General features: G+C 40.2%; 1 protein-coding gene across 4 annotated transcripts in view; it reads left to right on the top strand.

Moving 5' to 3' along the window:
* The first annotated feature begins 7,672 nt into the window (after positions 1 to 7,672).
* Positions 7,673 to 27,429, top strand: part of cdhr2 (cadherin related family member 2) — a 52,845-nt gene continuing 33,088 nt past the window's right edge. The window contains exons 1-9 of one of the 4 annotated variants that reach the window (XM_008121323.3): positions 7,673 to 7,825; positions 9,210 to 9,584; positions 17,283 to 17,347; positions 18,357 to 18,425; positions 18,988 to 19,127; positions 20,794 to 20,847; positions 22,433 to 22,522; positions 22,953 to 23,042; positions 24,992 to 25,117. In XM_008121323.3, coding sequence (XP_008119530.2) covers positions 9,565 to 9,584; positions 17,283 to 17,347; positions 18,357 to 18,425; positions 18,988 to 19,127; positions 20,794 to 20,847; positions 22,433 to 22,522; positions 22,953 to 23,042; positions 24,992 to 25,117 — 654 coding nt within the window. In that variant the 5' untranslated portion in view covers positions 7,673 to 7,825; positions 9,210 to 9,564. Of the gene's footprint in view, positions 7,826 to 9,209; positions 9,585 to 17,282; positions 17,348 to 18,356; positions 18,426 to 18,987; positions 19,128 to 20,152; positions 20,226 to 20,793; positions 20,848 to 22,432; positions 22,523 to 22,952; positions 23,043 to 24,991; positions 25,118 to 27,429 lie in introns of those variants that run through there. The other 3 variants (XM_062970201.1, XM_008121325.3, XM_062970202.1) reach the window with 3 other exon arrangements.

Here is a 27,429-nt window from a genome sequence, read left to right as displayed (position 1 = left end):
TGGTTTGCTTTGAGATATAAATGGAACATGGCATTTTTCTTTCTGGTTTGGAACTGTAACTAAAATATAATGTTAAAAAACACCCTTAATTCAGCGCGGGCTTATTTAGCAATGTGGTATTATTATAAATGGGATAAAGAGGTAGCCGGTGAATGGTGCTAAAGGGAAGAAGAGGTAACTTCAAGACCAAAATCCACAATAGCAATGCATTTCAAAAATATACTGTATCAAAAGCATCATGATGTAGTGGTTTGAGTTTGACCATGACTATGGGAGACCAGGGCTCATATTCTCATTCAGCCATGAAAACCCACAATGTGACCCTTTATTAGCCTTAAAGGAAGACAAAGACAAATCTGAACAAATCTTGCAAGAAAACTCTGTGATAGGGTCACCTTAGGGTTAGAAATGACAGGAAAGCACACAACAACATATACTATATCATTGGATTAAATAGAATTTTCTCCATGAAAATATTAGTGGTATGAATACCTGCTTATAAGCAGTTCCTGTTGAGTTCAGTGGGGAGAATTGCAGTTTTATAGTTTTTTAAAATACATTTTTAGCTGGACATTGTTTTAAATAGTTGTAATGCACTTTTGATCCTCTGCTGGGAGCAAGGCAAAATAGAAACAAAATAAATTTGATAATGGTATTTCAATTTTGCTGCAAGAAACTTACAGGCCTTCAGATAATGTTGAAATGCAACCCTAGAAATCAAAGTCAATGGGAATTGCAGTTCAACAGCATCTGGAGGGTCACAGGATGGCTTCTAGTTTTCTGTGGAAATTCCATGTTTAGAAGTTCAGACCATCTGCATTCAATTCACATTTTCCGTCACTGCGCAATATAAAGGTCTGTGACCAAAGATTTCCAGCTGTTTGAATGGCAATGTCTGTCCAGTGAAATGATTCCAGCACAAAATTGTGCAAAAACAGAGAAAATAACAAAATCTATATAGAATCACAATAAATATGTGATGTTTCATTGAATGGTCCCATCTGTGATTTTAGCAGCTTGTGCCTAAATTGCAGGCTGCTCTCTTTCTGATCCTTTTTACCTTTCTAGGACAGGGGTGAGAACAGCATCCTCAAATCAAAAGGCCAAATACCCCTCCAAAACCCAAATGGGACCTGACATGACCAAATTTACTATGGCATTGTTGCACCCACACTCTTTAACAACAATAACAACAAAAGATTAACAACACATAATCTTGGGTCAGAATCTAAGGTTCCTTTCACACAGCTGTATAAAATCCACATTGAACTAGATTATATCGCAGTGTAGACTCAGATAACCCAGTTCAAAGCAATATTGTGGATTATCTTGCTTGATATATTCTGGTTTATATGGCTGTGTGGAAGGGCCCTGAGATGCCTCTTGCTTACTTTTCAGGGATTTTTAAAATTAGGTTTGCCACTCCTGCTGCAATGAATTGGCAGGATGGAATCTGCTTTTGATTGCTTTGGGATCCACTAAATGATTGAATTCCATCTCACCTTGACCTGCACAATTAGAGCTAAGCCCTTTTTGAAGAGAAAGAGGGAGTGAGGGTGAGAACACCCTTCAAGGTGGCTGTTCCAGGAAGCTCCCTTCAATTGCCAGAGTGGATTATGGGGAGAGGCCTTTGGAACCCAATAGCTATGAGTGCAGTCCTGGAACTTGGTGACAACTGCCTAAGAGAAGTTATGTAAGTGCTGATTCACTAATCCAAATTAAATTGAAAGCAGTCTAAATTTAAATTTAAATTAAGACCTGTTTAAAGTCACTTATACTGCTAGCAGAGACTGATACACCTATGGAATATTATAATAGCAGTGAGGGGCCAAGAATCTGCAAGATTCCAAGCCGCCTTGTGCTGTTAAAATGAGTCCACCAGTACAGAGGCAGGTGCAGTCATTCCTATTGAATTCAGCGGGAAGTAATACAGTATAATTTTTGCCACCCCACCTCCTGGTGTGACTGGAGAAAAGTGACAACGATTGTACTAATTAATGTCCTCTCACCACTGGATGTTAGTTTTGTAAAAGCACAGTGTTTTTTTTTTTAAAGCACAATTAAAATACAGTAGAGTTTCACTTATCCAACATAAACGGGCCAGCAGAATGTTGGGTAAGTATATGTTGGATAATAAGGAGGGATTAAGGAAAAGCCTATTAAAAATCAAATTAGATTATGAATTTACAAATTAAGCACCAAAACATCATGTTATACAACAAATTTGACAGAAAAAGTAGTTCAATACGCAGTAATGCTATTTAGTAATTACTGTATTTACGAATTTAGCACCAAAATATCACAATGTATTAAAAACATTGACTACAAAAATGCGTTGGATAATCCAGAACGTTGGATAAGTGAGTGTTGGATAAGTGAGACTCTACTGTATCATTAAAAGGAGAAAAGTACAGCCACCACACTGAAAATATCCTTCTGCCACATGATATAAGAACCACATGAGAAATGCTGACAGGGTGTCAGAGCTAGTAGAAACAGCGGCCCGAACAAAAGAGGTTGACTGCTACTGAGCCAGACCATTCACTCCTTCTAGCCCAGTATTGCTGGTGTTGATGGGCCGTGGCTGTCCAGGGCTTCAGGCAGCTTTCTTTCCTAGCCTGCTCTCTGGAGAACATTGATATCCTCTGGTGGTCTCCCATTCAAATATTAACCACACCTGGTGTTACTTAGCTTCAGAAATCAGGCAAGACTGTTTGTGTTCAATTGAGACACGGCAGGAGTGTGCAAAAAAAAAAAAAAAAGAGAGAGAGAGAGAGAGAGAGAGAGAGAGAGAGAGAGAGAGACCTGTGATCCACAAATAGTCCCTGATTTTTTATGATACCCAATGCCTCATAGATTTTTTAGAAAATGAAATGACTGCTAAAATTTGGCAGTAGATGACTCAATGCCAGTTTGTGGCTTGGCACAATGCTTCTCAGGCTATCTGATGAAGGAGGCTGGTAATTATTATCTTTCCAACAACAGGTACTCCTTTTGTGCTCACTGTATACAATTGTTTCTTTTTTGGAAACTTTCCAGGGACCAGCAGGCAGTAGTTCAGGGACCATCCCCAGTCCAGAGGCTATCACTTTGAGTAGCCCTGGCTTAGTAAACTGAATTCTACCAAGACAATTTAACTGCACATGGGGTTGCATGAACGGCTCAAAAGTGAAAACTTCTAGATGATTTTGCATGCAGTATTTTGATATGTAGATAGATCAGTGAAAATATAGTTCAGACATTTTCCAAGCTCTTTCTAGTTCTTTAGAGCAGTGGAAGCTGGTAGCTTCTTTGCCATAGGAGAAGTAAGCATGCTGTGGGTTTCGGCCTGAACTTTAAAGGAGCTATTCAAGGTGCTGAAACATTTCCCCAGAAACGGTTTCAGTCATGTCAGATGGCTTCTTCAGTTTAGTCTCAAACCCAAAAAAATGTCAACACCCCACTGACATGCACTGTGCTGTGCTCTTTTAAATAGAAGAACAGCTCTTGTCCAAGAAGTAGTGATGCATGTACCTTACTTAGGATGTAACAAAAATGCTATTACACATTACTGTTCAGGTAGTTTGAATTCCAATAGGCGATTTTGGGAAAGTCATACCCTTCCTGCCTGAGAGGACAGGATAAATATTGCCAAGAAAACTTTAGGAGAGGGTCACCACACATCAGGCTGGCATGAAGGCATATAAGAAGAAGTTTTTTTTTTCATGTCAGGAGCAACTTGAGAAACTGCAAGTCGCTTCTGGTGTGAGAGAATTAGCCGTCTGCAAGGACGTTGCCCAGAGGATGCTAGGATGTTTTGATGTTTTACCATCCTTGTGGGAGGCTTCTCTCATGTCCCCACATGATGCTGGAGCTGATAGAGGGAGCTCATCCGTGCTCTCCCCGGGTTGTATTCGAACCGGCAACCTTCAGGTCAGCAACCCAACCTTCAAGTTAGCAGTCCTGATGGTACAAGGGTTTAACCCATTATGTCTCTCGAGGCTCCATAAGAAGAAGTCAAGATTCTCATTAATCCAAGCAGGAAATAGAAAAACAAGAATTCATTATCTGTCATTTTGTGGAATATGGTTACCTTATATCAATGTAGACAGCAAGAACTCATTCATATTCTACAGTATTTGCTGCTTCTTCCTTTAATATCTTAATTTTCCTCTCTCATTTTTCTATTTCTTTTTTTCACATTTTAAAAATCAAATTAAATTAAAACTTAAACAGGAACCATATTTATTCCAAATAAATAGTCTTAGGCTGTACCATAAATGGAAAAAAACCTTAATATAATTGCATGCATTGAGTTTTTTCTTCCTGTTTAACTCTGAAGCCAAAGATTCTGACTTTTACATAATAGGACTGTGACATTTCCCAACGGCTTTCTTCCTTGTCAGTCTGCATCCCAGTTGGAATAATCAATGATGACCCATTTGCTCTAAAGTTAATATGTGCATTGTTGCTGTTGGCATTTCAGTATCACAGAACACCCTCTAGGCAGGGCCGTAGCCAGAAAATTTTTTGGGAGGGGTTTTGAAAATTTCGGGGGGGGGGGGGTTTCGAAACCCTAGCACCCCCTTCCCCGGCTACAGACCTGTCAATATCTGCTTGAGATAGTGCCTGGAGGGACTCTTAATGTTTTGTGTCTCATAGATTTAGCATGGGGATTTGGTTAACCAGTTAAAATTCATGAGTAAACCAGGGTTTTTTTTAACCTGAAAAATTTCAGGGGAGGGTTGAACCCCTAACCCCCCCCCCCCCCCCCCTTGCTACAGGCCTGCGTCTAGGGGAAAACATTGGCTTGATTACAGTCATCCTAGTTCCTTTTGGGGGTTACAGATCCCAGAATGCCACATATTTCCAACCAGTGTGACCAGTTGTAGTTTGGGGGGACGTTAACTTTTACAAGCTCTGATCCATCCTGCTTATGCAGAATTATTCTTGTTGTTTTATTGGCACTTTCTACAGCAGCAGCTAATCTTTAACTCATTTAAGGTTACACCTCCCCTATAGAATTAATGCAGTTTGACACCGCTTTAACTGCCATGGTTCAATGCTATGGAATCGTGGGAATTGTAGTTTTAGAAGTTCTTTAGCTTGCCCTGCCAGAGTGTGTAGATGGATCCCAGTTTTCCATGACACTGAACCATGGCAGTGAAAGAAGTCCAGTTGTACAATGTAGATCCAGCCTTAATCACAGGGACGATGAGTGTGAGGATTTCGCAGATTGGGAATTCAGCAGTAAGCTCTCTGAGAAACTGGTAGTCAATCAACCATAGTTGTGAGAGGCACCCCTCTGAAATTGTATACATATAAAACAGCGGCAGAATACTGAAGAGAAATAACAGCATTAACATACTTAAAAGCATATGTTATATCTTTGCTATGTACACATGCAGTTGACTCAAATGTGTTGCAAACTAATTATACTCAGTTGGATTGCTCCAGAGTAGCACCTGCTGCACAGAAGAAAGAAGATAAAATGAAAGGGGGACATCTCTCCATTTCTTTGGGTCCATATATTTTAATAAAGAAATGAAAATTGAGGAAATTGCTATTGGTAATTATATGATCTTCATTAATAGATTGAGCTGGCCCTATCATTAGGCAGAGTGAAAGGGCAACCTGAGGCACCAAATTTTGGATGTCAAAAGATCAGCAAATTGTTAGCAAATTAATATGCCGTTAGTCTGTTTTACTGCTGATGTGATGGGAGTTTGTGGGATCTTCTGCCTCATTTGTCACAATAACATGGTTGGCTTGAGGTAATATGTACCTTGTGTGGCTGTAGGAACCATTATTTCCTTTGCTTCAGTTAGCAAAATGTTGGCTCTGGTACACAATGGATATAAGGAGGGAAGTGAATAGTTATTCAAAGGGGCTAAGAAAGTGGTATACTGCATTTAAAAAGTGGAAGACAATACTACACAGAACCCTAAGTATCTCACTCCTGACAGAGCTTACTAAATTTACTCTTTGGACTCCAACGTCCAGGATCACCACCAAGTGAGTCACCATGATTCCTGGTAGTTGATACAATGAGTTGTCAAGAAAAGTGATCTCATTTACAATAATATTTCTTCTGGACATATTTGAAATGCAACTTCTAACTGCATTAGCCAGCATAGCCAGATGTGAGCCATGATAGTAGTTGCAATTCCACAATAACCTCAGCAGCTATGTTTTCTACCTCTGTTGTAAACCAGCCTTATTTAATGTTTCAGGGGGCTATGGTGCCTTCATAACTCACGTGGCTTGCCATCTTTCTTTTCTAGCAGGGAACCAACCCTGTGGTTTTAGGGAAAAGCAAACTGCTGTAGCTTCTCCTAGGTTGTACATTCTTCCCTTATGTGATTTCAGCATCCGCAAGATCTGCGGCTTCACGGTCCAGAGTGTCTAGCCTCCCAGAAGACTGAATGAGACACATATGGGATAAAGGCAAAATCAGAGGTTTATTCTCAATGACCAGAGAGGTTATCAATGGAGAAAGCACTTCAAAGCACTGGCATCCTGCAATTGTGAACACAGGGCACATTTATTTCATTTGACAACTATTCAAGATACCTGAGGTAACTCCTAATTGAATCAGAAATTGTCCAGCTAGGATACATTTCGTAATTGGCCTGGGATTCCCTCAGACGTCATTGCTGGTTGGTTTTCATTGTGGTGGGAAACTCAAACTGTTATTGGATTATTTTGAAGAGTCTGTCAATTTATTGATCCACCTCCAAGGGGGGAATGATCAGAAAGGAATGCCATTTTACAATCAATAATAGGCTTAATGTCTTGACTCCAGTGGGCACAATAGAGTTAGTTTAAGAAAAACAATGGGTGCTTTAGGTTGATGAACATCTCAGTGGGTGTCACAAGGGTGAGTCTGGCTGGGGGCATGGGGCATGGGAGAGGAATCATTTCCAGAGATAGCCCAGATCTTATCAGGTGGAACAGGACCCAAGAGCTGTGATGCAAACCCATTGTGTGTTCTCCCCAAACCTCCCAGTTTATTATAAACGGATTGTGGTAATTTGGGGGGATCGTTTACTGGAGTCCAAGGTGTGGCAGCAATGTTCCAAAGAAATGTATGAAGGGCTATTGCAGGGCAAAACGGAAAAGGTAAAGTTGGCATCCTATAAGTCTCCATGGTGCCATGCCTCATGATTAATATTTTGGAGGGTCCAATTTTTTTGATAACACTTCCTCATCAATAACTTTTGCTATCTTGACTACACCATTATGTTGCTTTGTCTTGCGTGTCCTGTTTTTCATATGTGAAAGTTTGGAAGATATATAACATTTGGGATAATTTGGAATGCACTCTAAACATCAACACAGAAAGCAAGTAGAATGTTTTCCATGTAATCACTACAAAACTTGAATCCTACATAGCATATCTGCACTGTTGGTAGGGATGTTCCTGCCTTGTTATTGCTGGTCACAGTGAGAGGAGTGACAATACATTTTCTAGTCCAAACAACACATCGTTGAGCTGGCACAACCTCTCTCCCTTCCTCTGGCCTAACTCATCTTCTGCCTCAGTGGAGACAGCACAATTCTCATTTGTTCCTGTAAGTAGGTCATTGGGGAGGCTGCAGCCACTTTCCTTCCCCCAAACACACACATACATACACACATACTGAGATCCTGTCTGATGAATCCTTTTACTTGTCAATTACTTCAGTGCAAAGTCAAAGGCACAAACCGGCAGCACAAGCAAAAGGCCTCATCCGCCCTGCCAGGCTACAGGCAGCCCTCCCTGGCCTCACCAGATTTTCCCCCAAAACAAGGCCTGGGCGTGAAAGGGACCATGAGGCAGGAGAATCAAATGCAGCAACCTGGGGTAAGATAGCTTTTCCTCCTGCCGGTCTCATGGTTAAGGCTGTCATCTTGGCAAGCAGAAATTCAAGAGATGCAATGTTTCTCTATGTAGAAGTACAACCAAGTAGAAAGGGCTCTCTTTTGAATCTCTGCACGCCAAGCAGCTGTGGAAAGGCACATAAAACCAAACCAGTTGGCAAACCAAGACAGTGTCAACATATGACATATCTCTTCCCTTTGTTCAGAAATGTTACAGGATGTGAATGAGGGTGTAAAGCAGGGTGGGGGAAGGTGCTGCTTTCCAGATATACAGTAGTTGGACCACAGTTTTGAAAAGGCTAGATAGAAAATACAGTTCAATAATATCTGAAGGGCTACCTGATTTCCACCCCTGTTTTAACTGGCTACCTTGGGCTTTCACTCACATTCCTTGGCTGGGAGGTATGGGGTATGAAGTGGCGGGTTGAAGAGAGAGCGATAAGAGGGATACAAAGGCAGCTCAGGGAGGAAAGCATACCCTCCAATATTTCACAGATAAAAACCAGAACACATGTGGCCAAGCAACATCAGAGTGTGGTCAAGATGCAAAATGTATTAATTAGTAAAACAGAAGGGGCGCTTCCAAACAGCCCTATATCCCAGAATATCAAGGCAGAAAATCCGACATTATCTGAGTGTGGACTCGGATAACCCACTTCAAAGCAGATATTGTGGGATTTTGAAGTAAGATGAGGACAAAGGAAGGAAGTGGGAGAAGGAGAGATACTGACATTTTTTAAAAACAGCTGAAAGGACCACAGGGGGTGTGTTTTCCAAACTGAAATACTTGCAGGATACGGAAAAGGAATCTCTGCAGAAAGTCCTGCCTAAATTGGTGTTTCCATGGAAGGGGGAATGTATGATTCTTTATAGTTGATTCCACGTGGTTGAAATGGAGTGTAGGGAGAAATAATTCACATCAGGTGCATCTACGCTTTCAAATTATTGCAGTTGGATACCACTTTTAACTGTCATGGCTCATGGGAATCATGTGAGTTGTCATTTTACAAGGTTTTTGGCCTTTTCTGCCAAATTGTGCTGATGCTTCACCAAACTACAGTTCCCATGATTCCATAGCATTGAGCCATCACAGTTAAAGTGCTGTCAAACAGCATTATTTTACAGTGTAGATGTACCCCTCCTCTACAACCTGTGTGGCTTCTCTTAAGTTCAGTAACCTAGCGCAGCAATCTGTCATGCTTATTGCACCACCAATCACATAATTCCCAGCCAGCTGGCTAAGGATAGCACCTCTAACCATGATCCTAATTGCTTTCAGCAGATCTGCCCATATTCCTCTTAAATTGAGACAGAACGTTACCAAAGCTTTGTAATATAACTATTGATTACTAGTGTTTGTCACATAGGCAGAGTTGGCTACAGGCCCACAATCTGACAACTGGACTGGTGCTTAAGATGAGAGATAGAGCTGAGAAGGACCTGAGATGTGAAAAGGCATTGGGAATGGAGGCTGAATGGTGCCAGCGATTTGGAGATTCCCTTCCAGGACACCTGCAAGGACCTGTTTTGGAACTGACACCTGCCCAAGCAACTTCAGGGAGGAAAAGGAAAAAGAGGAAGAGTCCTGTTTAAGGAGGTTGGGCCAAAGTCCTCGCTTGCTAATTTCAGTTAATAATTGATCAGCTAATTCAGGATAGGAGCCAAAGTCTGAAGGAAGCATTCAGACCTCCTGTGCCAATCACATACTCAAGTGGCATTTCCATGATCCCGCACGAGATGAGGTAAGGGGTAACCTTAGCTGTTTCCATCCATGCTGTGCTATGATAACTGAGGGAGGGAGGGGACCATGGGATGAGAGGGGCCCTACTAGGCATCTCTACAGCAACCACAGGAAAGAAGCAGCCTTTCTCTTCTGTAGGGCCCTCATATGAAAACAGTAGCTGCATTTAAGCAGCTTGTGGGCAACCAGGGATCCCATGACATCCACTTGTAGAACATTGCCTGCATCTGGCCAGTATGGAAGAAAGGGTTGTCAGACCGATAGGGTTGCACCTGTTTGTTTTTTTTAAAATGTATATTTTATTATTTAAGATTTTCATCATATTATTTACACTTGATTCCATCTGGTGATGGTGCATAAACATCTCATACACATGTTTTTGAATATTGGTACAGTAGAGTCTCACTAATCCAAGCCTCGCTTATCCAAGCCTCTGGATAATCCAAGCCATTTTTGTAGTCAATGTTTTCAATATATCATGATATTTTGGTGCTAAATTCGTAAATACAGTAATTACAACATAACATTACTGCGTATTGAACTAATTTTCTGTCAAATTTGTTGTATAACATGAAGTTTTTGTGCTTAATTCAAATCATAACCTAATTTGATGTTTAATAGGCTTTTCCTTAATCCCTCCTTATTATCCAAGATATTTGCTTATCCAGCTTCTGCTGGCCCGTTTAGCTTGGATAAGTGAGACTCTACTGTATAACAGAATCATAGAATCATAGAGTTGGAAGTAACCTCATGAGCCATCGTTGAGTCCAACCCCCTGCCAAGAAGCATATATAATGCTTACGTTTACAATTCTTTTGACTGCAACTTATCCTTTTATGCAATCTTTTTCTTAATGAAATTTTATTATTTTTTGTTGTTAACAACTTCCCATCCCCATCTCCCATCACCCATCATCTAGACCACATATTTTCTCTATATCTTTATCCTTAATCATGAACACAATGTTCTTAGTTTCTGTACGATAGCTATATTGATTTTGATGCCTTTTTTATCTATTCCATCCATTTAGTATTAATTTCTCCTATTTTATCCTTCTGCATATTGTCCTAAATTAAACACACTATAATTTCAGATTGGACCTGATCATAAGGGTAGTTATTCCCATTTTCCACAGTCCATTGTTTTCGTCTTTCCACCCTCATGCTATCACTTCCTGTTCTGCTAGAATCATGGTTTTATGTTAATCTTGTTAATGTCTAATACTCCCATCAACATCAAATCTATATTTACTTGGAGTGGTATTTTGAATAGTTTTTCCATTTTCTTCATTATTTTTCCCCAAAAGGCTATTACCTTTGGACATTCCCACCACATATGAGTATACCATCCTTTCTTTGTTCCGCAATGCCAACACATTGGACTTATCCCTTTTATCATATACTAGCTTGGGTATCCGGGTTATTTGAAAAAGGCATTGTTTGTTTTGGGTATTAGGTAATATCTTTTAGTTAATTAGTAACATTATTTATGAGAAAAAAGCAGTCTTTGATTTAATTTTTTATGAATGCTCCCTTTAGAAAATACAGAACTATGTGTGTGAACTACAATTCCTAGAATTGTGGGTCAATCCTCTCCAAACACAGTTGGCCATGTTGTGTCTGTGTGCCAAGTTTAGACCAGATCCATCATTGGTGGGGTTCAGAGAGCTCACGGAATACAAGTGAACTATAACTCCCAGAGTTAAAGGTCAACCACCCCACAGAGCACCACTGTTCCCAGTTGGCTATGTTGAATTTGTGTGCCAAGTTTGGTCCAGATCCATTATCAGATGCGTTCGTTGTTCTCTTAACATGGGTGAACTATAACTTCCAGATGTAAGGGTCAATCACCCCTGCCAATATGCAAAGTTGACTGTGTTGGGTCTGTGTGCCAAGTTAGTTCCAGGTCCATCATTGGTGGGGTTCAGATTGCGCTTAGATTGCAGATGAACTATTAGACTCTGTTGTTTGACTTGTGAGTGTGCCATCTTTCTGCTATTTAGTTTATATTATCCTTATCATATATCCATCATCCTTAACAATCAATTTATATATTGACCCTGCCAATCCTTTCTCTGATTTCTGTATTTTAAAAAAATATTTCATCCATCTTGACCTCTTTCTCTATTTTTCTGCCATATTTCCCAAGTTTGAGCTTATTATATAAGCCTAATAGTTTTAACTAATTTCTATTTCCAATCTTTTCTATTATCCTGTCTATAGGAATTAGCTGACGTTTAAGACATACATATACTTTAATTTTATAATAGCCTTTAGTCTTTATCTTCTTCCACTAATTACAGTCAAACTCTTTCTCATATAAGCACTTTAATGGTGTCCACTTAGATATTTCGGCTGGCATTTCCCCCCATATTTTTAGTGCAATTTTTCCGGGCCTGTTTGTTTTTTCTAATTTCTGTTGTTAGGTTACTTGTAAACACTCCATATCTTCCCTCGCCATTATTGGCTTCATTCTCTATCCCAATACATTTTTCTCTCTTCTCACTCTTAATTTCTAATAATCATTTAAATTGGAATGCTTCATAGTATAGCTCCAGGTTTGGAATCCCCCATCTTAGCATCTTCTTGGGTATATAATAAATTTTTTGGTATTCTAATCCCCCCCCTAAAAAAACCTAATCTTTTAAAGTTTTGTTCCATGTATTAAATTGTCTTTGGTTAATTTTCATTGGAAGGACTTCGAATACATACATTAATTTTGGGATTAAGAACATTTTGACTACTTTTATTTTGCCAAAAATGCCTACATTCTTATTTTTCTATTCATTTATAGTCCTGGAAACGTTCTTCCATGCTTCTTTATAATTTCATTACTTCCCATAGAAATTCATGGTTTATTGTGTAAAAATAACCCCCTGTGGTGCAGCAGATTGCTGAACTTGCTGACTGAAAGCTCGGTGGTTTGAATCTGGGGAGCAGGGTGAAATCCTGCTTTTAGCCCCAGCTTTTGCTAACCTAGCAGTTTGAAAACATGCAAATGTGGGAAGATCAATAGGTACCGCTCCAGCAGGAAGGTAACAGCACTCCATGCAGTCATGCTGGCCACATGACCTTGGAGGTGTCTATGGACAATGCCAGCACTTTGGCTTAGAAATGGAGATGCGCACCAACCCCGGAGTCAGACACAACTAGATTTAATGTCAAGGGGAAACTTTTAGCTTTACCTTTATTATCTCTTCTTTTGTCTATGTCCCAATATGTTTATTGTGTTCCTGATTGGGAGTCTAATATATCTGCCTTTACCAAATCCATGTTGATCTTTTATAAATTTAGGTAACATCTTTTCCAATCTATTTGCTAATATTTTTACTAATATTTTATAGTTCACTAAACTAATTGATCTGTAAGAATCTGTCCCCGGTGGATCTTTCTGTAGTTTCAATAAAATTTTAATTTCTGCCTTTCTCCATGTATTAGGGGTTTTCCCTCCCCCCAGTACACTATAAAATAAGCCTTGCATTTCTGGAGCTAATACTTCTATCATTTCTTTATAACATTCAGATGTAAATCCGTCTAATCCTGGTGGTTTGGCCCTTTAAAGGTTTTTCACCACCTCTTTTATTTCTTGTATTGAAATTTCAATATTTAATCGTGGTTTCATTTCTTTAATCGTGGTTTCATTTCTTCCATTAAAATTATATCTATTTTTTTGTTGAAACGCCCTTTCTTATCTCCCTTTTATAACCTTTGGTAGTATACTGCAAAGGCTTCCCGTATCTCAGCTAAATTTTGTATAATCTTATTTCCTTGTTTTGCCCTCTGTTTTCTTCCTTTTTAAAATATATTTTGCCAGCTTTTTAAATCAAATTTATATTAGGTCACTGAAAATCATTTTTGACTAAAGTCTAAGCTTTTATTTATTTTTTTCATCTTTTCAGTCTTATCTTGAATTTGTGTGCTAAATTTAGTCTGTTATAGGTTCTGACGGATTACCAATTCTTTCATTTTATTTTGCCTATCTGCATTTCATTCTTAAAAAAAACTTTTAGTATACATTATCCCCTTAGAACTGCTTTAGCTGCATCCCACACTGTTCTTATTGACTCTGAACCCTTGGTTTTATTAAAGTAATATGTAATTTGTTTTTGTTACATATTCCCTATTTTCTTTCCTAATCATAATTAAATAGTTATACTGTACTTCCATATCCTATTTTTCTGTTTGTTATTTATTGCAAATCCTATAATTAGCGATGCATAATCTGTAAGATATATACCATACATTTGAATATTTCCTATCACAATTTCATTGGATTCCCTAATCAAGAAATAATCTATGCATGTATATTTTAGGTTTATTAGAATAATATGTAGGTTTGGATTGTTTTATTAAGTATCTCAAATTCTTCCGTCAGTCTCCATTTGCTTAATTTAAGTTTTTAAAAAATTTATATCCTTATTAAAAACCCCTGCTACAATAATCTCTCCCTCATAAAATGTCTGGAGCTTCTTAAGCGCTTTCCTAAGAAATCCTTTTTGACCATCGTTTGGACTAAATAAAAAATTCACAATAGTAAATATATAATCTAGTTTAAAATTTTAAAAATACATATCATCCCTCTCTATTTTTTTTCCTTTTTTTTAGAAGATTCAAAACACACTTGTTTATTTTTTTTCTAAACTGGGGTTTCTTCATTCTACAAGTGTGTATTGTTTTTTTAAAGTAATTTTTATTGAGTACAGGTAATTTAAAATAGGTTAAAAGTTTTGAAAAAGAAAAGGGGATGTAATACAACATAAAAAACAGTTTGGGAGAAAAAAAATGAAAAGGGGAAAAAATTAAAAGAAAAAGATAAAAAAAGGAAGAACTTCCAATCTTCTCCACTGTGGTCTCAATTGTCCTTTCTATTTTCTATATGCCATTGCTTTTCCCTCTTCAATATCGTATTGGGTGACAATGTCTCTCTATTTTCAATATTTTAGACCATATTGTGCATAAAAATAAGTCTGGGAACGAAGAGTTGGCTTTTATGGACCCAGATGTTATTGATCCATATTTTTGAATAGGCTCAGACTTATGGCAAGTGTTACATAGGGTTTGCCATTGCTTTCCTCTTTGGTTGAGAGAATATGACTTGCTCAAGGTTACCCAATAGGTTTTTGTAGTTTACCAAGGATTTAAACCCGATGCTACTCAGTCTGCCTTAGTCACTCAAACTAGCTTGCTGCCTCCAAATGTGATAGAGCTCCCTCCCTCCGCCCCGTGTATTTTCTCAGAAAAATTCAGCAGCCAGCCCAGTTGTCTATTTTATTTGAAATAGGAGGAGGTGATTTTTTTTCATCTCAGGCAGCAAAAGGTCTTGGGTTGGCATGAAACAATAAATAAGAGCCACACTGCTCCAAATATGGCTGAAAAGGAGTGACATGCTAACTGTGAGTAAGCTGAATTTGTGCTCCATATTAATCCTTGGTTTGGCAGCCATCACGTGACCTGATTGTTCCCGAGGTCTCAAGATGTATTGGTTTCATGATCCAGACCCTGATGCCCCTTCAGATAATTCTTATTTGCATTATATTAAAATTCTCTCCAGGAAAATAATTTATGATTTGTAAATTCTGCTTCATGATTTAGATATGTAGTTTGAGCCCCTGAAATTCATATTTCACAGATCACAGAATCATAGAGTCATAGGGTTGGAAGAGACCTCGTGGGCCATCCAGTCCAACCTCCTGCCAAGAAGCAGAAAAAATGCATTTAAAACACTCCCAACCGATGGCCATCCAGCCTCTGCTTAAAAGTCTCCAAAGAAGAAGCCTCCACCACACTCCGAGGCAGAGAGTTCCACGCCTCAATATATCCCAAGCCTCATTATTTCTGTATTGTGCAGTTTCATGATTTGCCCAGCTGCTTGTTAACAAATATAATTTACTTATAGTTTCTGCTGTTGAGGCTGATGAATGCAAACAAGACACTTGGCAAGACACTTAAAATTCTATGAAGATTTCAATTGACAAAAAGTTTTAAAAAATAGCTGTAGAGAAGCACAATCCTCAAGCTTTTGTATTTTATTTTGTTTTTGTTGTTTTGCATCAGTATATAATTCTTGACCCTCCCATTTCCAGGGTATCTTTGCACTTAGGTCTGTACATTGGCCTTCTCTTCTGCTTCCCATAAGTCTGACATATGCGCTCTCTGGGTGTGTTGTTTAAGGTGATAAGAGGAAGCAGACACCATGGAGTGAGGATAGGTTGCAACCCACCTGTTATTACATAATAAAACAACGATGGAGAGAAAGGTTTCTTTCTCACCTCTTAATGCAGATATAGCCTGTATACAATCAACACTCTCAAGACCAGAGGGAAACTACACTGTAGAATTAATGCAGTTTAACACCACTTAAACTGCCCTGGCTCAATGCTATAGAATTCTGGGAGTTGTAGGTTTACAAGATCTTTAACTTTCTCCACCAAAGAGTACTGGTGCCTCACCAAACTACAAATCCTAGGATTCCATAGCATTGAGCCATGGCAGTTAAAGTGGTGTTTAACAGCATTAATTCCACATAGTCACTTATGTTAATAGCTAGCGGTATGATAAAGTTCATAAAATATCATACATCCACAGTGTTAATCCATCTCCTTTCAGTGGAAGCGTCTTTTCCTCATCGGGGCTCTTTACACTGAACATACTTGATGCTTCCTATGGAAAACCAGTCTCCACAGCCATAGGCCATTTCATACAACACATTATAGCATTACAATTCCATGTTAACTGCCATGGCTCCCTCCTATGGAATTCTGGGATTCACAGTTTTAGAGAAATGTTAGATTTCTGTGGCTGAGAATTCTAAATGCTCCTCCATAAACTGCAAATCCCAGGACTCCATAGAAATCAGCCATGGCAGTTTAAGTGGGAAAATATTGCTAGGGTTGTGCATCCTCTAGGCCACATGTATGAAACTCTAGGCTGTCAGGCTGAATTTGTCCCACCATGTCATTTTATGTGGCCCTCCAGATGCTGGACTACAACTCCTGTGTTCCCCAGCCTTATACAACATGACTCAAACTGATTGGAGTTGTGATACAGTAACATCTGGAAGGCTGCAGTTTGTTCTGTATAGTCAGGATAGTGGAATTTGGATTGAGATATAAGGCTTGTGGATATGATGTCTGACTTTAAAAGGTCCTTCAGCCTTTCCCCAACCTCAGTGGAACTCTCTGCCCCAGAGTGTGGTGGAGGCTCCTTCTTTGGAGGCTTTTAAGCAGAGACTGGATGACCATCTGTCGGGGATGCTTTGAATACGATTTTCCTGCTTCTTGGCAGTGGGTTGGACTGGATGGCCCACGAGGTCTCTTCCAACTCTATGATTCTATGATTCAGAGCCATAAGTGCTGTTGTGTTGCAATTCTGATTATCCCCACTCCACATGGAAAGCAATCAAAAGTGATGGATGTTGTCATTCAAGAATATCCAGGACCCAAATAGGGTAAAAACTAAAGAGACCTGACCACCACCATGTAGAAAAATTATAGTTGTCCCTCTATATCCAATGATTCTCCATCCACTGATTCAACAACACTTTTAAGACAACCATAAGGCTGATATGGCCCTGAATGAAAATGAGTTTGACACCCCTGCTGTAAGGGATCCTAAAGACACAAGCAATTGCTCATCGAATGGGAGGGAGGGCAAGTATATTTTCACAGATTCTTGACTCTTTTTTTCTTCTCTATGCACAGGCCCCTTTGCCTTAGCAGGATGCTTTGGTTCACGGGGATACTTCTCTTCATATGTCTGTCAGGAGGTAAGAATTTCCACAATGAGGGTCATTTTTGCTTCTGCTGTTTGTATGGAAACTGTACAGTGGGCTTGAGGGATCCTTAGGGTCAAAATGTGATCACGTGAGCTTCCTATGGATCTGGCAAACATCATCTTTTATCTCCAGTCTGTGATCTGAGAGAAGAGGCTTTTTAAAGCCCAGAAAGCTTTGCATAACTCTGTTTTGCAGTTCATAAAGCTACATGGTTGTAAATGTTTGAAGCCTAGTATTGGCAGAAACAAGAGTTCCATAAGGATGAAGCTATATATTTTCAAATATGGTCAGCCCTCCACATTTGCTGGGGTTATGAGCATAAGAGAAAGGTGGTAAATTTAAAAAACAGTATTTTTTTTAACCTGATAGAACACCTCTCTATGAATCTTTAAGGCCCCATCCGCACTGCCATGTAAACTCTAGATCATCTGCTTTGCAGTGTATACTCATATAGTTCACTTCAAGGCAGATAATGTGGATTATTTGCTTTGATAATCTGGAGTATATGAAAGTGGATTCAGCCTAAGTCCTCCAATAGGGTCAGCCTATGTTCAACAATGACTATGAAGTTGCACTGAATAATCTAGAGATTCATAGAGAGAAAATATAACCAACTCCACAAATGTGCAGGGCTTACAGTCCTTTGCTATCTGGGAGGGAAACAAAATTGCTGTGGAAACCACCCACTACTAGTTACTTCATAATGTAGGAAAAATCAATGATGACCATTGCAAGTGATAGTCTACAGAGGTTGTGATGGAAACAACACAAAAAAGTTTTTATATCAGGATATGATAACTGATTATGTATTGTGGTTGAATGTATTTGGATGAATTTTATATGTTGTACAACGTTTTGAATCTCACTCATGGGAGAAAAGCGAAATAGAAATGAATTAATAGTAATAATAATAATAACAACAACAGCAGCAGCAGAAGACAGCGCGGGGAATTTAGTGCAATGGAGAAATGATAAACACATCCAACTGTTTTCCTTGCAGCATCAGGGAACACAGCACCACGGTTTAACATGAGCAGTGCCTTTACCTTGCCAGAAGATACGCCCTTGGGTGAGTGGAAGAGACAGTGTTGCCTCAGAGGGAAAAGACAAACAAACAGAAATCTTTTCTGGAACGATGTCTGGACAGTGTTCCCTAAACTGGCAACCAGTAGAACAGTTGTTCTCAACCTGTGTGTCCCGAGGTGTCTTGGCCTACAACTCCCAGAAATCCCAGCCAGTTGAACCACTGCAGTAAAGGCCTGACAATAGTTTCCTGTTGGGGACAATTGAACATGTCATCCAACATATATGATGGTGATCAGTTTGTGTTTGACTCTGAGAAAGTTATTAATATGTTCTCCTCTTGCATGTTCCTATGGGAACAAAAAGGCTTACAGATCTTATTTTTAGTACCCACACTCAAACTAAAGAAAGGACTATGATGCAAAGACAAAGCGCGCGTGTGTGAAGGTATTCTGAAGTCTCCTGAGATTTTCTTCTATGAAACTTGTGACCTTTTAGGAATGGCATGTCATCAGGGTCACACAAGACATTTTGCTGCTTGTGACACACTAAAATCATGCTGTTCTTAAATAGAAGCAGGATTTGCATTTCTTGCTTTCGTATTGCAGGAGACTGGGTTTTTAAGCTGGTGGCTACGGATGCTGATGGAGATGAGTTGTACTATACCATTGAGGGTGATAACGCCAACTACTTTGCTGTTGACCACAGAACAGGCAATGTGACTTTGAATCGAAAACTGAATTATGAGGTAAGGATGACTAAGAGGATGAAGGAAATGCTCGAAGTATGGGTGAACCAGGAAGCTTTCTTCTATTTGAATAGTTTATAATTGAGCTTTTTTTTTTTTTTAGAGATTCTCATTTGCTATGTCAGTATTTTCTAGATAAACTGCATTGTGTTAAACCTTCTGTTCTTTTTTCTCATATTGATACAGCCGAATCATTTTTCCATTCTTGAGATGATTTTTCTTCTTGTGGTTTATTCGTTCAGTCGCTTCCGACTCTTCATGCCCTCATGAACCAGTCCACGCCAGAGCTTCCTTTCGGCCGTCACTGCCCCCACTTCCTTCAAAGTCAGGCCAGTCTCTTCAAGGATACCATCCATCCATCTCGCCTTTGGTCGGCCTCTCTTCCTTTTTCCTTCCATTTTCCGCAGCATCATGATCTTTTCCATGTTTTCTTGTCTTCTCATGATGTGGCCAAAGTACTTCATCTTTGCCTGTAATATCCTTCCCTCCAGTGAGCGACCAGGCATTATTTCCTGGAGGATGGACTGGTTGGATCTTCTTGTGGCCCAAGGCACTCTCAGGATTTTCCTCCAGCACCAGAGTTCAAAAGCGTCTATCTTCCTTCGCTCATCCTTCCTTATGGTCCAGCTCTCGCATCCATAGATTACTATGGGGAATACCATTGCTTTAACTATGCAGACTTTCATTGCCAGTGTGATGTCTCTGCTCTTCACTATTTTATCGAGGTTGGCCATTGCTCTTCTCCCAAGAAATAGACGTCTTCTGATTTCCTGGCTGCAGTCTGCATCTGCAGTGATCTTTGCGCCTAGAAATATGAAGTCTGTCACTGCCTCCACATTTTCTCCCTCTATTTGCCAGTTATCAATCAGTCTGGTTGCCATAATCTTGGTTTTCTTGATGTTTAACTGCACTTTTTTTTGCGCTTTCTTCTTTCACGTTGGTGATAAGGCTCTTCAGCTCCTCCTCACTTTCAGCCATCAGAGTGGTATCATCTGCATATCTGAGGTTGTTAATGTTTCTTCCAGCAACTTTAACTCCAGCTGTGGATTCATCAAGCCCCACAGATCGCATGATGTGTTCTGCGTAGAAGTTGAATAGGTAGGGTGAGAGTATACAGCCCTGCCGTACTTCTTTCCCAATCTTGAACCAGTCTGTTGTTCTGTGGTCTGTTCTTACTGTTGCTACTTGGTCGTTATAAGGAAAGACAAATCTGAGATAATCAATAAGTAAGAATTCCCTATCTCTTTCAGATTTGTAAAAAAAAAAAAAAAAAAGAAGAAGAGAGAAAAGTAGAGAGCTCTGATTATTAAGACAAGGTACACTGATAGACCGAAAGGTCCCAGGTTCAAATCCCGGGAGCGGAGTGAGTGCCCGCTGTTGCTCCAGCTTCTGCCAACCTAGCAGTTCGAAAACATGCCAATGTGAGTAGATCAATAGGTACCGCTCTGGCGGGAAGGTAATGGCACTCCATGCAGTCATGCCGGCCACATGACCTTGGAGGTGTCTACAGACAACGCCGGCTCTTCAGCTTATAAATGGAGATGAGCACCAATGCCCAGAGTCAGACATGACTGGACTTAACGTCAGGGGAAACCTTTACCTTTACCTACACTGATAGGAGGAAAGATGTTGCATGTCAATTCATCACTTGCATTTTTTTTTTCAGGAAAAAAGAACTTTTCTTGTCGATGCTGGAGTGACAGACAATAAGAATGTAATGGTAAGTCTGGGGCATAATTCTGTTTAGGAGCCTTGCCCCTCAGTTGAGGGTGTGTGTGTGTGTGTGTGTGTGAGCAATTATTCCAGTTTTCAGGTGAATAAAAACAGCAACAGCTGGACCAAGCCAGAATGGAACAAATCACTCTCTGGCTTAGTCTAACTCAGAGCTTCTCAAATTGTGCTCCTTCAGATGTTTTGGACTTCAGCTCCCACAATTCCTAACAGCTGGTAAACTGGCTTGGATTTCTGGGAGTTGAAGTCCAAACACCTGGAAGAGCACAGTTTGAGAAACACTGGTCTAACTGATGGTTGCTAACCTTTAAGGTTCAAACTGCATTCAGGATAGGAGGAGAACTTCATCACATTTAAACTTTAAAACTCTTAATCATTATGTATCCCATATTATTTTTTCAAACAACAGAATGCATACAAGATCCTGACAGGATGTATACACCCCTCATCACATGAATTTCTTACTGTTTAAAGCAGTGGTTTTCAACCTTTGGGCCTCCAGGGCTTTTGGACTTCAGCTCCCACAGTTCCTAATAGCTGATAAGCTGGCTGGGATTTCTGGGAGCTGAAGTCCAAAACACCTGGAGGCTCAAAGGTTGGGAACCACAGCTTTAAAGTAATCTGGTTTGACTCATCACACCACGGAAGTTTTCGTCCTCCCAATTCATTGTAATTTCTGTGTATGTCACAGATTATGTAGATAGTGCATCCTTGCAGTAGAAAGCCGCTATCACTGTCATTGGGCACGAACCTGCAAATAGCAATGACTATTGTGCTGTACGAATATATTCTGAGGTATTTTCCTGTCAAATTAAAAAGGGGTCGGAAGGCTTCCAAGTAGCCGTTATGAAGGTCTTCCCTCATCATGTAGTTAGAGACAAATGGTGACGGCGAACTTTATGACAAATCCCAGAGTTTGCACGGACCGCCCACAGACATGCCCCCCAAAAAGACATCACAGCACAGGGAACAGGATGCTTACTGTATCGCCAATCATGCACAAAAGCAGCCAATTTCATGAAATTTATATTAAGAAACATGATATGAAACCCATGTCCAAATACTCCATTTCTGCCACCTTTTGCAAATGGTTTCCAACAGGTTGATGATGACAGGGGACAAATGCCATTTGATAGGACCCATTGAGATTTGTACACAAACGAGCTCAGAAAAGGACTATCGCTGAATGTTATCTGGTCCTGAGTGTTGTGCAGGGAATCTTCCGTCAGCTTATGGCAACCTCATGAAATTCACAGGTTGTTCTTAGGCAAGGAATACTCAGAGGTAGTTCTGTTAGTTCTTTTCTTGGAAATATAGACGTAAATCAGATGTAAGACTGGATATAGCTCTTGTGCTTTCAGTTGTTGTTTAGCTGAAGAGATTCGTGTCTATGCTCCTTTCTTTACCTCTAAACTTTGTTCTGTCCAAGCTGACTTTTCTTCTTTCTTAAAATATACTTAGTATCTGGTTCCCATATTTCCTTATCTCAGATCTTCTCTGTTCTTTGGTGCAAGTCTGGCATCCTCAAACCCACCGGCCTAGGGTCTTATGACAGTATTCTCTTTTCTCAACAGGTTTACAAAAAACTCACCATCATTGTAACAGACCGGAATGACAACAAGCCAATCTTCCAGGATGAACCCTATTTCACAGATGTCCCTGAGGTATCTGAACCCACCTAATCTCATGAGAAGCATTGTTCTACAGATTTTTTTCAAGATATGGACAGAAGGAGAATTGGAATCTTGCAAGTGATTAGCAAGGTTCTCCAATTCACAGATATTTGAAAATAGACATTTTAAAGGTCTATATCAAACTGTTAGAATCCCTGTTCTTTAGTAAGTTCAGTATAGACTTGTTTGTGTTGGCAGATTGTACCAGTTTATGGGTCATGTCTTTGGTGTGTATTGGTTATGTTCCCTTAACTAACATTTTGTTTGTGGTTTCCCTTGGTGGACACTGGTATTCTGGGATGCTTCTACATTGTAGAATTAATCAGTTTGACACCACCTTTACTACCATGGCACAATGTCATGGAATCCCCCCCCCCCCAGCTGCTCTTGAAACAGTTTTGACCTTTCCTCTGTGTTTTAGAATACACCGGTTGGCTCCCCAATCTTTAATGTTTTGGCAGTGGATGATGACAGCGCAAATGCTGGTCGAGTATACTATTCCATTGAAAAAGTGAGTATTGCAGAGTAAAGGGGAGAGTTCAATGATGAACACTTAATAATAGCTGCTTTATACCAAATGCACCAACCCCAAAGCCTCCAACATAGTTCTTATGGATTCCTATGACACCTTCTAAGCTTATTGTCTCCCAAAATAGATGCTGGACTAAGAAGCCATCTTGGTTTCTAGTAGTGCCTTTGTGCCCCACATGAGCCATGGAGAAACACTAGAGAAAGATAATGGAAGGCTGGAACCCAGTACTCCATTCTGAGATTTTCAGACATAGGGGGATATCAATATTTCAATAAATGTTAATAAATTAATATTGTGAGTGCAGCATCCCAAGAAGGAAGGAAGGAAGGAAGACGGTGAAGGGAAGAATACTGAATGGGCAAGAATGTGGATGGGAGATAGAACATTGAAAGCTTTTCCTGTATAGATGTCCTTTCTCTGAGGTATTTGTGTGCCCACATGCAGAGCCGGCCCTAGGTACTTTTCAAGTGTAAGCAAGCAGTAATTTTGCACACCCCCCCCAAACCAATCACTTGCCCCTTCTCTCCTCATCGAGCCCCCGGTCTCCTCCCTTGCAGGAAGGAAGGAATCCAGGGCTTTGGCGAGAGAAACGGCAGCGTTTCCCTTACCAAAGCCCCGGACTCCTTCCTTGGAGCAAGGAAGGAGTCCAGGGATTTGGCGAGGAGAGAAGCGGCGGTGTTTCCCTTGCCAAAGCCCCGGACTCCTCCCTTGGAGCAAGGAATGAGTCTGGGGCTTTGTTGAGGAGAGAAGTGGCATTTCCCTCGCCAAAGCCCCAGACTCCTCCCTTGGAGCAAGGAAGGAGTCTGGGGCTTTGGCGAAGAGAGAAGTGGCGGTATTTCCCTCGCCAAAGCCCCGGCCTCCTCCCTTGGAGCAAGGAAGGAGGTCTGGGCTTTGGCGAGGAGAGAAGCACTGTTTCCCTCCCCAAAGCCCCGGCCTCCTCCCTTGCAGCAACGGAGGAGGCCGGGGGTTTGATGAGGGAAGGGATGTTGCCCTCGCCAAGCCCCGGCCTCCTCCATCGCCCAGCCCCCACGTAGGTCCTACTTGAAGCTCCAGGAAGCCCTGGCAAGAGGCAGCCGTGAGTTCAATCCCCACCATCGCCCTTTCCCTTCTTCTCACGGCAGAGAGCCCTCTTCCTCTTCCTCCCATTTTTGCAGCTGGAGTCTGAGCGCCTGGATGTGCCTCAACTGTGCCCCTAGAGGATTGCGCCTTCTGCAAATGCATAGTTTGCTTACCGCTTGAGCATGTCCACATGTAACTGTGTTTGATGTGTATTAACAGGCCTCTTTGCATGCTTTGGTGTGACATGTGTTTTCTCTATGTGTGTGTCATTTCTCTCTCCTTCTTAGTAGTTAGCTTTCTGCAGAACAAATATTTTGCCAATTTATAGTATTATATCTGTGATTTCAATTTAAATCTCTGATTCCATCTCAGCCTTAGATCCAGGTTTTTAGCCAGGTTATATCTCTTTTCATATGTGGCAGTTCCCCTTAATGAAACAGGTACACTTTGGGTACCAAATAATGGTTTTGTGTTTTGGAGGTCAAAACACACCTCTGCTTTATACTTTCAATCTTGAGGAAGTTACCTTTCTCTTGGGCTAATCAGTTTGCTTTTTGGAAATGGGTGCTTTTTGCTCTCCCTGGCAATCCCTTTATGAATGTCATATAAGTGTGATGTGAGCCCATCTTGTGAAAGTATCCCAATCACTCTATCAAGATTCATAATGTACCCAACTGGCCTTAAAAAGTTGAGGATTTCTGATCTAGAAAGTGTCTTAGCCAGCTTGGATTTCAGAAAGAGGTATTTTCCCTAGGCATGAATATATTTGACAAATCAATAAGCATGGCGACTAGCAGACTTATAACATCCTTAGGATCTTGCATCAAAATTGTATTCTGTCACATTTATTCCTTGCATGCCATCCACAGGTCAACCCCAACAATGCCGAAAATCACCAGCTCTTCAACATCCTCTACAACGGCACTGTGGTGCTGAATGGTTCACTCAGCTATAATAACAAGAGTACCTTTTACCGAATCGAGATTCTTGCCAAGGTGAGGCTCAGCCAATAACAAGCAGGAAGTAAAGGATTCAGAGGGAAAGGAAGATGAGCTCTTCCTATCTGTGCAGTATATATCAGAACAAGAGGATCTGGCAAGATTGTGGCCCTAGGTGTATCCATTAATCATTTATTCAAATTAGAAGGGGGCAAGGGGTCTTTAGTCCTCCCTTACCTTTTCTGATGGCTCATGAGGAATATTTTTGATAACTATTGAAATATGATTTCACTGAAGTTAGATGGACCTGGGGTTGTGACTGGTGTACTTCATAAATTGCTTCCCTAAAATCTCTCTCATAATTCAAGCACTGAATTAACCAAACTGTCTTTCAAGGGAATGAGATTTACATTGTAAGTAGCCTCTCCTACATCAGTGCCTATTTTTAGCAGTGCTTTCAAGCCCTTGCCTTTTGGTTTTCTACCTTTTTAGTTGCATTAGATGATTCATATATGATTGCATTTAACACAACTGACAATTTCATTTCTAAAAGTCAAAAGAAAGTGGTTTCCTACCAGGAATGATTATTTTTATTTAATGTGCAGGCATTATTCTACAAAGAGGGGTCTCTATGGGTAGGACAAATTGTAATTCAGGGTGGAAGGAACTACCAGACCCTTTTTAAAATTAAGGGCCTTTCCAAAGAGAATGAATAACATCACAAGCTGATCCTGTGTTCAAATGAAGAAAGCAATTCAGGGCTAAATACATGTGCTAGTTGCACCTACAGATGATCCACCGAATCAATGGATTTATGCACATTTTACTTTACAATTAAGTAGTTGACCTAATGGAACTTCTCTAGAATCAATCAAATTGATTGCAATCAAATTTAGGCCTGTTTTAAATTCTGTTCTTCCTTTAGCCCATATCTAGGGGAAAGCAAACGACGACAACAACAAAATAATAAGATGATATTATTATTATCAACACAACGACGTATTATTATTATTATTATTATTATTATTAGTAGTAGTAGTAGTAGTAGTAGTAGTAGTAGTAGTAGTATGACACAGCAAATAAGATAGATATGCTGGATTTCGTTTCACAAAATCACAAGTCAAACACTTCCCAAGTGTCTAGGACTGTGTGATGTATTTTCGGATGATGCGCGCAGATCCCAGTAGGGTGGCCTTTTGCAGTTGGCAGATTGTAATTTTGTCAATGTCTATTGTTTCCAAATGCTGGCTGAGATCTTTTGGCATGGCACCCAGTGTGCCCATCACCACCAGGACCACCTGTACTGGTTTCTGCCAGTCTTTGAAGTTCAATCTTGAGGTCCTGATAGCGGCTGAGTTTTTCCTGTGGTTTTTCGTCAATGCGACTGTCCCTTGGGATGGCAACATCAATGATCCAAACCTTTTTCTTTTCCACAACTGTGATGTCTGGTGTGTTGTGTTCCAGAACTTTGTCAGTCTGGATTCGGAAGTCCCACAGTATCTTTGCGTGCTCATTTTCCAATACTTTTGCAGGTTTGTGATCCCACCAGTTCTTTACTGCTGGGAGGTGGTACTTGAGGCATAAGTTCCAATGAATCATTTGGGCCACATAGTTGTGCCTCTGTTTGTAGTCTGTGCAATTTTCTTACAGCAGCTGACGATATGATTAATGGTTTCGTCGGTTTCCTTGCACAGTCTGCATTTTGGGTCATCAGCTGATTTTTCGATCTTGGCCTTAATTGCATTTGTTCTGATGGCTTGCTCCTGGGCTGCAAGGATCAGGCCTTCTGTCTCCTTCTTCAGGCTCCCATTCGTGAGCCATTATTATTATTATTATTATTATTATTATTATTATTATTATTATTATTATTATTATGTTTGTGACATCATAAAGCTTAAAGATCTTCCAGGGAGGCCCTTCACTTGGTCCCACCACCATCTCAAGCACAATTGGTGGAGATGAGACGGGGGGGGGGCTTCTCTATGGTGGCCCCCTGGCTCTGGAATAACTTTCTTAGAGAGATTAAGTTAGCCCTCACTCTCCAAGCCTTTCAGGCTAGTTTAAAAACATGGCTTTTTAGACAGGACTTTGAACTTGTGTAATCTATGGTCAGACTTGAGGATCCACCAATTGCTTCACTCTGCACTTTGATTTGTAACTTCAGATAGACAGCTTTATTCACAGGTTCTACTGTGTTTTAGGAATATTACAATTTTAACAGATGTGATTTTATCTGTGTTATGGGTGTTGTTTTTACATTTATGTTGCTGTTTATATGCTCATGTACTGTTTGTTTATATGTGGCACTTCAAGAGCCATCTCGAGTCCCTTCAGGGAGATGGTGGCAGGGTATAGATAATTTATTATTA

Source organism: Anolis carolinensis, chromosome 2, assembly GCF_035594765.1.
Source record: "Anolis carolinensis isolate JA03-04 chromosome 2, rAnoCar3.1.pri, whole genome shotgun sequence".
In the NCBI taxonomy this organism is placed as follows: Eukaryota; Metazoa; Chordata; class Lepidosauria; order Squamata; family Dactyloidae; genus Anolis; species Anolis carolinensis.
This window is presented reverse-complemented; position numbering and strand designations above follow the sequence as displayed.